The 13,300-nt window shown below is 36.2% G+C and overlaps 1 protein-coding gene across 1 annotated transcript in view; it reads right to left on the reverse strand.

Moving 5' to 3' along the window:
- LOC121735606 overlaps window positions 1-8,794 on the reverse strand; it is a 39,368-nt gene extending 30,574 nt beyond the window's left edge. The window contains exons 1-3 of the mRNA XM_042126468.1: window positions 8,614-8,794; window positions 6,901-6,993; window positions 6,246-6,335 (exon numbers count right to left, since the gene is read on the reverse strand). Coding sequence (XP_041982402.1) covers window positions 6,246-6,335; window positions 6,901-6,993; window positions 8,614-8,702 — 272 coding nt within the window. The 5' untranslated portion in view covers window positions 8,703-8,794. The remainder of the gene's footprint in view (window positions 1-6,245; window positions 6,336-6,900; window positions 6,994-8,613) is intronic.
- Window positions 8,795-13,300: the final 4,506 nt, after the last annotated feature.

The following is a 13,300-nucleotide window of genomic DNA, read 5'->3' on the forward strand; positions in this document are numbered from 1 at the left end:
CATGTTATTGGACCCCGATTTCATTTAGCTTTTTAATTGAATAAAAAAATCGTAATTCTTCTCTTAATGTTTTTCTATTCTCGGATTCCTCGTTTAAAAAGCTTTGTTTGCTTGCGCCTAAGCCACTGACGTGATTACGGTATACGGTATGACTTTGAGCAGATCTTATTAAGTTATTTATGTTACGAAAAATAAAAACTACTTATATGTTTTGTAAAATATAGGCCACTCATGTACACAATAGATTTGTTTGTTTGTTGCCTTATGAAGTTCACACCACTGGCGTGATTTTAGTGAAACTTGGTACAGATATTAATCATACTATAAAGAAGGTACACTACTTATATTTACGGCAAAATGTACGGTTTCTGCGAAGAAAATCGATTTCTACGCGACGACGACTAGAGCTGCATTGCTATGCAAATGGAATTCATGTCTATGTAACAAAATAAGCTTATTGTAAACTAGACGACGCCCGCATCTCCGTTGCGCCTAAGTTCAGTCATCGCAGAGGAACCGTAAATTTTACCGGGATAAAAAGTAACCTACGACCTTTTCCGGGACTCAAAGTATCTCCATACCAAATTTCAGCAAAATCGATGTAGCAGTTCGGGCGTGAAGAGGTAGGTAACAGCCACACTGGCATTTGTAATATTAGCACATATTAATATGTATTGCAAATTGTAATGTAAAGACTAAAGTATTTACATGACTATAATACTTTCGCGTTAGTCACACCTGTATATTATATGTATTTATGTATGTAGGTCACATTATGAATCATGTTTAATTACTTTTACTTATTATAAAATTATCATATCCATCTGGTAAGTCATTGTTATGTGCACAATAGTTTAATAATTGTATGAATCATAGTAATTACTGCACAAGGGGTTAATACGTTTAGTAGGTTAAGCTTTGTCCTTGATTGGTTTAGCACGAATGTGACAACGAGGTTAAAGAAATAGAAAAACTAAAAATATTGTTTTAAACTCTCAGAATTATTATCATTTATCACCTGATCAAAAGTAAGATGATCGATGCGTCAAATGCGCTTGATCTATTAACAATGGACTAAGGTTTTGAGCTATGAGAGAGCAGAGAGTAGTCTTGTGTATTGCGAACGCACCTGGGCATTAGAAAACAACTTCGCAACCGATCTCGAATCTCTTGCTAATCTCCATGTAACATTTCTAAGTTAACTAATAACTACTACGCCTAACACTTCAGCTTTATACAATGTCTAAAGAGTTGCAATAGTGACTGTAGCCTGTAGTTTACGTACAATCAGGCGATCTATCCTCTCGTTTATCATCAATCAATCAATAAGCAGTTACCGTGACTCGGCATTACTTTAACAATAACCGTCGAAGCTATAATAGTCAGCATTCGGCATAGCAACGTTGACAGCTGTTAGCGCAGGGGGACTTTGGCATATAAATTGTTAAAAAACGGTAATTGTTTTTATTATTATTGTTTTAAACTTTAACCTAGCATGTGTCGGTTAAATAGCAATATGCATAAAAATGCAGTTAAAATTGTAATTAATGTTGATAGGGTAGAAATAGCTCGTAAAGGTGTAAAGAAGACAATAGATTAGAAATTACTAGTAGTTTTTTTACTATTTAACTACTAGATGAGTTAGAAATAGGACGATTTTAATTCTTAGACACACTTGGCCTTGTCTATTAAATGTGACTTTTTAACATAATACGATAGCGGATCAAACGTTGTTGATCATAAGTAATAAATATCAATAATTATTGATATTTATTACTTATTAGTAACATGGTTTAGGTAAGAGCAAAAGACTGGCAAAAAAACCTTGATTATTGTTTCACAAAATTAAAAAGAATATAATTAAGTTATTATACAATTCGTCACGCGTATAATTCCACATCTGTCGGAAAACCCCGAATTTTGTAATATCAAACAGGATACAGCTTGTGTAAGAGGTATATCTATACTAATATTATAAAGAGGTAAACTTTGTTTGTTTGTTTGTTTGTTTGTTTAATTGTAATGAATAGGCTCAAAAACTACTGGACCGATTTTAAAAATTCTTTCACCATTCGAAAGCTACATTATTTACGAGTAACATAGGCTACTTTTTATTTTGGAAAATACAGGGTTCCGTAAGATATTTCAGTTTTTCGGAAACAACCAGAAAATTTACTTATTTTGCGTACGCTGCCTAAACTATAAAAGATAGAACCATACAATGTTCTAAATAAATGTAGATCTTATAAATATCTACAAAAATGTCCGCGACACACTATACCTATCTGTGTCGAGTGAGGCACAACAACCATTTTTTTTATTTAAAAATCTTGATTTTTTTGGACTACATTTAAACGCATTTAATTTACTCATGCTAATAATCCTTATCAAAATAAATTATTTCATCTCTAAGTACAGTTTATGTAGACAATAGTTGGTCTTTGATTGATTAAAATTGGACGTTTGGTTTAGAAGTTATGGCGAAATTAAAATATTGCGATTTACGCCCGTTTCGAAGTGGGCGCTGCTACCAAGGCGGGGTCGGGGGTGCGCTCGCGGCAGAGGAGTTTAGATCTATTCAGAGTATTGACTATTGAGTAGTAATGTAGATCTATCAGTAGTATCGACGGAGAGCTGACGACCAAATCAGCCATGTAGCTTCAGCTGTGTTAAAACTCCGTTAGCTACTTCCCTGAACAACCCTTTCTGATAATCTGCGTGCTGGCAGGCTGTGGGCGGTGGGTGTGGGAGTAGTGGGGTGGGGAAAAAATTGGAAAAAATGTAGTTTCAGCGACTTAATAGTGTTTGCGATGGTACCTACATGTTAATTTATAATTTTTTCACATAGATAATAACGAATAACCGGCCAAGTGCGAGACGGGCTCACGCACGAAGGGTTCTGTATTTCAGAAGTCTATCTATAGATATAAATTTCAGAAGTCTATCTATAGCGGTCCTTGTGATACAGCCTGGAGTCATACAGTCAGACAGACAGTCATATTTTTTTCATTTTTCCCCACCCCACCACTCCCACACCCACCGCCCATGGCCTGCCAGCACGCAGATTATCAGAAAGGGTTGTTCAGGGAAGTAGCTAACGGAGTTTTAACACAGCTGAAGCTACATGACTGATTTGGTCGTCAGCTCTTAGGCGAGTAGTAGTAGAAGATCTATGAGTAAACAAACAAAGTTTACCTCTTTATAATATTAGTATAGATTAAAAACTACTGAATCGATTTTAATCATTTTTTCAGTGAGTGACATAGGCTATATATTTTTTACCCGTGCGAAGCCGGGGCGGGTCGCTAGTCTAGTATAATTAGATGCACTTTAAGTTTTTACATCGTAAAACTTAATTTACACTCTAAGTAATCAGGGTTCCTTATTAATATTGCTGGCTTAGTTTTCTGGCTGTTTCCGCGGTCTAGTATTTCTGTTTATCAAAAATTATTAAGAAGACATAAGCCGTAAAACCCCACATTGTGTGGGGGTCTTACGGCCTATATTACAGACATCGGCAAACATTGTATAATTATGTGGGTCACATAGTTATACAATGTTTGCCGTTGTCTATAATGCCACTTTTCTATCGCATCGGATAAAGACAAAACATTTTAAAACTACAACGCCTGCACTCTGTATAGCAGTGATGCCAGATTGGGGGGAATCCCCCCAAATTTGGGGGTTTTTTTAGGTGATGGGGGGAAAATTGGGGGGAACAATTTTTTGGGGGGATTGTTGGAGGAAAAAATCTGGGAACAGACGGCGAAATCTAAGTACTATGGGACCGTTTTTACCCTTTGGTTACGACTTACGGAACCATAAAAATGATCAAGGAGCTCGCGAAGATGCTGATTCTATTAAGATTGGACGCTATTGCAGAAATAGTGTACATTCATCGTATCCATTTGTGAAATTCCCATTCATAATGAACAAAATTTTTCTTTTATAATTTATGGGGGGATTTTTCTTGAAATCCCGAATTTTGGGGGGATTTCGCGGAACACTTGGGGAGAAACCGAGTTGGCCGTCTGGCAACACTGCTGTATAGTACCAATAAGTGTAAACATTTTCTTTACAATGAAAAATAACGTCGTTTAGCCCAGAAATCAGAATAGAATTATTAAGTTCCTTTTGTTGGTGTCTACTTCAAATTTTTACGAAAACTCTTACCCTGGTGACCTGTGTGTCGACCCGGACTCGCTTGTGCAAGATATACACTGTACAGTCATAACTCAAAGTGACATACAAACGTTATCCTTTAAATATAAATGGTTCAAGGTATACGACTGGTTTTACCACTTTTTATAATAAATTATAGGCACTGACTTTTTGTTAAAAGTCATTAAATTAGCAGTAAGTATTTTTGATTATCTTGGAGACAATTTTATTTTACTAAACAATACATAATGTGTATTTGATTACATTTGAAACAGTTAATTTGAAAACTATCACAAATACATACATACAACTGATTCAATCACTGCATCATATTATGATGCACACACTATTAGAATTTAGAATCTGCTAATTTTATATCACAGTAGAATAGGATGCAGTTAAAACTGGAAATTGTGGAGTATCGTATTCTAAATTTTAGTAAACGAAAAAGTATTATTGATTGGTCCTAACTGTAAAGAACAGTTTCTAATGCCAATTCAGTCATGTTAAACAAGTCTTCTGACTCTATGACGCTATACGACCCAGCTTCTAGCTCTACATTAAAAAAAAATGCACATTTAACCATTAAGCTACTTATACCTTTAGAACCGTACTACAATGACCCTTTTGCGCCAAGTTTCGGCGTATCTCGGCCGATATACGAGTACGTGGAAAACCGGCTTCGATTCCGAGAACTCGGTTCGTGCTTTTGGGTCCTCATTGTTACGTGTGGACGGGTCATAAAAGTTTATATTATGTAGACATCAATACTTTTGGGACTAAAGGCACCCATATACGCATATATGGCAGATTGTACCGGTCAGAATGATTGTAGGCCGATCTGACGCGTTTTATGGATTAAATAAAAATAAATAAATAAAATAAAAATTGTTTTATTTCTGAATAAATTTGAATCAAATATTTTCAGAATGTTGAACTACATGTTGCCTACCACCGGTTCGGGAACTAACCCGGCGAGAAGAACCGGCGTAAGAAACTCGCACGGGGCCACTTTTTAGTAAAAAAGTGGAAAATTTGTCTTTTAAAAAAATAAAATTTTCAATGTAAATAACTTAATCTATACAATATGAATACACAATTGTAAGTCACATATAATAAATGTAGAAGCAGCCTTGCAAGCAGCCATCCTACTCCCAAGATGTGCTATCGTTTAGGAAATCTTTGACCGTATAGTAGGCTTTGGCACACAAACGTTCTTTAATTACTTTTTTAAATTTATTAATTGATAGATTTTGAACGTTTTCCGGGATTTTATTGTAAAGGCGTATACATTGACCTTTAAAAGATTTACTTATTTTGCTAAGTCTGATCACTGGTATTTCCAGCTTGTGCCTATTTCTAGTGTTTCTACCGTGACTATCACTTTTAGTTTTAAATTTAGTTAAATTCTTTCTAACATACAATACGTTATCCAAAATGTATTGAGAAGCAACAGTTAGAATACCAATTTCTTTAAACTTTTCTTTCAGAGATTCAAAAGCTGACATTTTATAAATTGAGCGTATAGCTCGCTTCTGCAGCACAAAAATTGTATTGATGTCGGCAGCGTTTCCCCATAAAAGGATACCATAAGACATTCTACTGTGAAAATAACTAAAATAAACTAGTCTTGCCGTGTCTTCATCAGAAATTTCCCTAATTTTTCTGACTGCATATGCATATGGATTCTAGTGTGGATGCATGAGTCCGTTAAGTTTAAATGTCCGTTAATTTAGTCTGCAAATAGCCCGACTGGAACTATCGGCCTCTCTGTATATTACAGCCTAAAAGCTTGCTATTCCTTCTTGAGTAGGCATTAAGATGATTAAGATTTTCCGACCAAATTAGGAATGGTCAATTCTGACGTTGTAATGACAACTTCTGTAAAACCTCCAACTTTCAGACAAATTTCGATAGCGCGATAGGACTGTGACTTTATTTAAGGGCACAGTAAAAAAATTTGGCCGTTTTTCAGACCTACAGGATAAGCACAAAAAACTACAACGAAATCTATCCAGCCATTTTAAAGAAGGTTAGCAAGAAACAACGCGACACAAGCGTTTTGGATTTAAGATGATACTTACACTGGATTCTCTGGTGGATCGAGTTCGATTTCCAATGTGGCTGATGAGTTTTCAGCTACGTCGACCATGTTGAATTTTGCAACGTCCACCCTAAACATCATGATGAATAGCGTAAACAAAATGTTAACGTTATTTTTCTCCGTGTTCATAATAATTTAATCTTTGATTCTTATAATCAAAGAATTGAATGTTCATACTAGACAGGTATAACAAAACAATCTGATTTAATACTTTAGACTGAGATGGAGGATGGATGGAGAAGGGGTCTCCCCTTTATAGAGATTCCCGTGAAAGTGGCAGCGTTAAAACATTAGCTTTTTCGATTTTTAAATGGTCTGTACGAGTACGATGACTTAAGTCGTTTGGGCGCTCGATCCAAGTCTTTAAAAATCTTTCAACGCTGCGTCTTTCAAGTTTCAAACGTTCAACGTCTTAATATCTATCTATGGACGCTTCACACCACGTCAGTCTGGCCCCGTGCTAACTGCTAAGTACCTGAAGGACTTATGTTACAGGTACCAGACAACGGAAATATATTTAATACTTTTATAAGTACTATACAATATACATACTTATATTAAAGATTTTTATTATAATATAATAAAAATCTTTAATATATGTATTTATTACCCTGAAGTTTATGGATGGTACTTACATAGGGTTTCCCGGTGGATCGACTTCTATTTCCAATGTGGCAGATGAGTTTTCTGTCGCGTCGGCCAGCTTGCCTTTTGCATTATGGCCCCTTCTGAACATAATGTTAGTTAATAATTAATATTATTAACGTTAATATATTTTTTTCATAATCTAATATATTGTATAACTAGCTGTCCCGGTGAACTTTGTGTCACTTTAAAACCTTCCCTGGACTTCTACGAATATTTTAAGACTAAAATCAGCCCAATCCGTTCAGCCGTTTTCGAGTTTTAGCGCGACTAACACATTTGAAAATCCATTTTTATATATAAAATGTATATTATATAATTCTCGTGTCACAGTGTTATGGCGTATCCACACATGGCGTGGATACGCCAGTAGTGCGCGAACTCCTCCAAACGACTCAACTGATTCTAATGAAATTTTGTATGCACATTCGTTAGGCCCGAGAAATGAGAATAGGTTTTTTATACAGTTATTTTTTATATTGATACTAGAAATAGTTTATAATATGTTACGTGCTATATTATAGTATAAGAGCAAATGCGCTCGATACTATCCAGGACATAACAGCTAAGTATGTACTTAATATCAAATTTTGCAGCATTATTTTTTCTTTTTCAAAAATGGCTCCCTTGTAAGGGCCTGTCCACATCTCTACATCCCGACGTCGTTAACGTGTAACGGTGAGGTAACATGGCACGTTACGTTGCACGTTGCACTAATAACTGAGCAAGTGCACTGCGCAACGGATCGACCCACGTGACACGTCGGCCGACGGACGTGCAGTTTTACGGTGACGTTGCCGTACCGTACACTTTTTCTATTCGAATAACATACTCCAGGGGTCACCAAATGGCGGACCGCGGTCCGCATCCGGACCGCCGCGCACTGTGTGCGGACCAAGCATGTTCGAAGATAGTCTTCGTTCATCTTAGGACTTCAACATCTCCAGGATTTAATGTCAATATCTATAGCTTGCACCAATATTTCACTCCAAACTTCGGAGAGATAATTAGCTACAAAAAATGGTTACTTTTCTCATTGATATCTAAAAAATACCTTTGTAATTTCCGTAATTACCTTTATTTATTATTTTTTTATATAAAACGAGCTTTTGCCCGCGGCTTCGCTCGCGTTAAGAAGTATTATTATATACAAACTTTCATCCCCTATTTGAACTCCTTGGGGTTGGAATTTATCAAAATCCTTTCTTAGCGGATGCCTACGTTATAACATCTACCTGCATGCCAAATTTCAGCCCGATCCATCCAGTAGTTTGGGATGTGCGTTGATAGATCACTATGTCAATCAGTCAGTCACCTTTGAGTTTTATATATACAGATGTGTGGACCGCGAAGGTCATTTCATGTCTTAAAACGGACCCGAGCGAAACTAATTGGTGACCCCTGACTTACCCTATAATTAATGCACAATAGGTAGAATTTTACAGGGCACGGCGACGTGCAACGTTGCGTCGTCGTGACGTGCATTTTCACGTTACGTTGACGTAAATTTGCACGTCGCGACAACGTTACGTGCCACGGCCCACGACCGCACCGTTCCACGTTGACGACGTCGCGACGCGCGACGTGGAGATGTGGACATGATAATCTGATAATAATATGATTTTAATTTTGATCGATGATTGACAAAATAAATGAAAACTTAGACGCTAAGCGTAGATACACGACAAATGAACATTACTTACTTTTTCCTATTTAATGCCAAAAGTCGTCCTCTCTCTCGGTTGAGTCTTCTGACGGCCGCGGCTGATTTCTTTTTGCATTTCTTGCCCATAACGAAGACAAAGTGGTGATATAAATACGATAGATCAAAATGTATGTTGGCGCAAAAGAACTAGCGCAGTACGGTCGTCCTCGAGGCTCGAACGCCGAAGCGCGACTGACGTCTGAGTTCTGACATGGCCGCCTGCGAAGTAAAGCTGGGTGCTCACTGAGCAGTGTTGCATGTATCGGGTACTGTATCAAGTGAGTACATTACCCGCTGCGAAGTGCGAATTCTAGCCTATGTCATACAGTGGTAATTTATATAAATTCAAATAAATTTAATGAAAGATGAAAAAAATAAAGCGTGTTTATAAACTATTATTTTATAGTTGATACAACTTATCTGATCTGATACGCATGTTCCACGCAACACTGTTAAGGGAGTACCCAGCTTTATGTAGATTATGTATGTACGGCACTTTTATAAAAAAAAAAATTATGAACATCATACATAATATTATTTTAATAAAACCAAATACAACACATGCATCCAGATTTATTCTTTTTCTTTCGTTCATTTCAATGTTCAGTACAAAAGTTGTCAAAAAGTTTTTTTTATGAAATAAGGGGGCAAACGAGCAAACGGGTCACCTGATGGAAAGCAACTTCCGTCGCCCATGGACACTCGCAGCATCAGAAGAGCTGCAGGTTTTAAATACATAGTTTAGAACGAATATTCATTCAAAGCTAGGTGCATATACAGAGTGTAACAAAAATAAGTGATAATACTTTAGGGTGTGTACGTGTTCCTTGTAGAGAGTTCACTGTGAAAGTAGCAGCGCTGAAAGACCAAAAATTTTTTTCACTTTTGTATGGGGAAACTCGTGACGCTCGGGCCGTTGAAATATCATGACGCAAAAAAACAAAACCCAAGCATTACTTTTTAATCTATAAAGTAAAAACGCACCTACAACTCCTCCGGTATTGCATAAAACGGCAATCGCTTACCACTTACCATTTCTCATTATTCCATAAAAGCACTTCCATTGAAGTATGATAGTAAATCCAGGTGGCAAAGCTAACTAGCGTGCAGTTAGCAACAGCCAACAGCTACTTTTTTCAAGTTTGCCACTACAAACTAACCATGACTGATACTATACAATCCAAAATAAACCCTAACATTTACCGGTAAAGTCGAAAACCGCATAAATCGTATTTCTATTTTCTTTTCTCTAATGTTGAAACATTAAATCTATTTCCGTTCGATTGAATTTCCACTCTAGTAGCACGTCGTTGGGTTTAAAATGCAATAAACTAAATTTACGATTGACGGCCGCGAGCACAATCGAAACGGCGTAAGCGGCGAGATTTCGGACTTTCATTTTCGACTGTATGTCCTGGGTAGTAAGGTGTACTTTGATTTTAGTATAAAACGATTACGAATTGTATTGAAACAATAAAGCTGGGTCTATATTTTTGGAAGTAAAAAACAATGAACAAAGCGGGCGTAGGGTAACCATGCTATTTCAATAATTAGATACCTCTTTCCAAAATCAATTTCCCACATATAGGGAGAATGGACCTAATTGCGATTCCAAAATGTATGAAATTAGTGAAGGTTGGACGAACCTTAGGGAGTTAATTTAAAATTGTACCTTTTTCTGGAAAGACGTCCATTTTTGTGATATCCTGCGTTTCTTTGCTTTACGGTAAATTGGAAAAAGGAATATTCGCATAAAGTGTACAGGTTTAAGCATAAGGGCGACAGACTCTGACTCGCTTACACAAAAAAATCCGCCAAGTGCGAGTCGGACTAGCGCACGAAGGGTTCCGTACCATTTAAGAGCAAAAAAAGGCAACAAATTTATTTTTGTATGGGATATTTATTTTATTATTAATTATGAAAGTTGTAATACTATTAATAAGTATTTTGTGAATATTTTAAGTGCCTACGTCTAGCCATTTTTGATATACTTATGTACCTAAAGCAAAAAATTCCAAAAAAAATCAAGTTTGTTGTATGGGAGCCTTAAATATTTAATTTATTTCGTTTTTAGTATTTTTTGTATAGCGGCAACAGAAATACATAATCTGTAAAAATTTCAACTCTCTAGCTATCACCGTTCTTGAGATACAGACAGACGGACAGACAGACATTGAAGTCTTAGTAATAGGGTCCTGTTTTTAACCTTTGGGTACGGAACCCTAAAAAACAGCATTTTGGCAGGCAAGCAACTTTTATCCCAAAAACTTCATTCGTGTGTCCACCCACAATCATTGCAAAGGGTAGTTTTTAGTTAATTACTATCGAGAGGTTTGAAAAGCTGATGACGATGATGATGATTAGAAATGAGACGAAAATCGCGATAAAAACGAGAAACTTGCTAAAGATTTCCTTTTGTTATGCTAATAATTGAAATACTTTGAATAATTTAGTGGAAAAGTTGCGAGTTTATTAAAAATTAAATATTTAGCTGCTCTAGCTATGACTTCGTATATTTTCTATGGCATACTAAATGCGAATGAGCACGAGCTTTGATAAGGGGGGGGGTCTTCTAACGTAAAAAAGCGGCCAAGTGCGAGTTGGACTCGCCCATGAAGAGTTCTGCAAGTATAATAATAATTATTGTACTGTGTGGAGGGGGGGGGGGGAGGGGTCCGGACCCCCAGGAACCTCCCCCCTCCCTATATACGCCCATGCCAATGAGTATCTGTCTGTTAATTCTTTCCGCTTTATCTATTGATGAACTTTGGTGTGACTGTGAAGATATAAACGACTCATGTAAAAGGGTTAGGACAGTTTTGTTACGGGGAAAATGTGTGGTATCCGGTTATTCATAATTCAGATTTTTCAACTACAACTGCTTTCAAAAAATTACAAGGACAAAACATTGTGTAAAGTAGACAAAAAGAAAATGTATGGAAGTGTAAACCTCTGCAACTACAAGGCTACATGTGCAGGTGTAGGAATGTCAAAAACATTACTTCTGTTCATATAATTCAATTTATGATTGATTTTCATGCCGGGTAAAGTTACTTGGACTTGTAGACAACATTGCCCACCTTGATTTTTTCACGCAAATATGAACTTTGAGCAATGGCATCAAAATCCAGTAAAAGAATTCGTCACCACGCACAATTCGCTCACAAACTGCACCACAATTTGCCCGCAAAAATACGTGCCGTTTTTTAGAAGTTCCAACAAGTTACTTAATAAAGTTAGCACTACGGGGTATTGTCTATGTTACCAGTCATATAACCTATTTTCTGCGAAATTAAACAAATGTTGACAAAATATTAAAATACCTCTGTACATCAAAGATTTGCTTAAAATGGATCTTGCATCTTTTATTAGGGACGTTTAGAAGTGTTACAAATATAATATAAATTCGTGTTGTATTAGTGTTAAAATTGAGCTTAGGACCTTTAACTAATGCACGAGGAAATAAGATAGCACTATCAGCTGTCCTTGTCGGATACTACAACCTTATCTTTATTATTCTAGAACACGCTTGAAAACCTATAAAAGTACTAATAACTAAAGAATAGGTGAATGAGAATTCATCTTTACTAGAGATCGCCCAATGGTCGAAATTCGACCTAAGTTTCAACAATATTAGGACTACTACCTATACTTATTTTGTAAAAAAATATTGACTATCATATTTTTTTCAACTATTGTCTCTGGGCCTTAGCTGATCTCAGACTGGCCGTGTAAGCATTGTCTAATAGTAAATATAAGATTCAATAAAAAACTAGAATCCATTTTCAATTTGTCACCTTGTTGTCAACAGACTTCAACCATAAATAAAAGAGTATAATTCGTATATGTATAGGCTTGTCACTCAAAAATCTGTCATTTTTCCTAGTGCGTGTGTTGTATTGTTTTATTTGTTAAAAAATGTATGATAAAAGCATAATTTCAAAATAATATTAGCTCGATGCACTCCACCACCATATAAACTTTAACTATGCAAAATTTCATTCACCTACGTTTCCCCATTTTTCGTCAAAAGGGGTACAAAGTTTTTGGCGGCTCACGTATTAATATATATAGATAGATAGATAGATTATATCTCTTATTTAAGTTTCGGTGACGCGGACGGTAACCGGTTATACTAAAAGCTAAAACCGGATCAGCATCGCAGGAGTAGCTTGAAAGATCCCAACTTTTTATATCCCCATCCGACGCATGTATCACCTTATACCTGTTATAAGCTTGCATTGTCCTATCTCCTAATCGAACTAAGATAAAACATGTTGTCAAAATGGGAATCGAACCCACGATTTTACAACTTTAAGGTGCTAACCACTTGACCGCAGGCCATGTAATTAAGTACATAATATTATAAGCCGCATAGGACCAATGTAGTGTGTTTTAGGTTTTCCTTAGGTCAGATTTAGTGACTGCTTACTTGATAACTTCTAAGATAAGATGCCAAATGTCTATTTAAAATTATTGATGATGATGAAATAATCCGTTTATATCCAGTTCAGTTTAAAGTGCTACCTTTGACCTAATGCCACAGAACACATTTACTCCTAGCCTAGTGCTGTGACTTTAAATACTTAAATTATCATTTGTAATACAATAACCGTTCAATACAGAAACAATGCCACATCAAATTCGTGGCATACTATGATTGGTACTACTAATATAATAATATT

Source organism: Aricia agestis, chromosome 17 (genome assembly GCF_905147365.1).
Source record: "Aricia agestis chromosome 17, ilAriAges1.1, whole genome shotgun sequence".
NCBI lineage: Eukaryota > Metazoa > Arthropoda > Insecta > Lepidoptera > Lycaenidae > Aricia > Aricia agestis.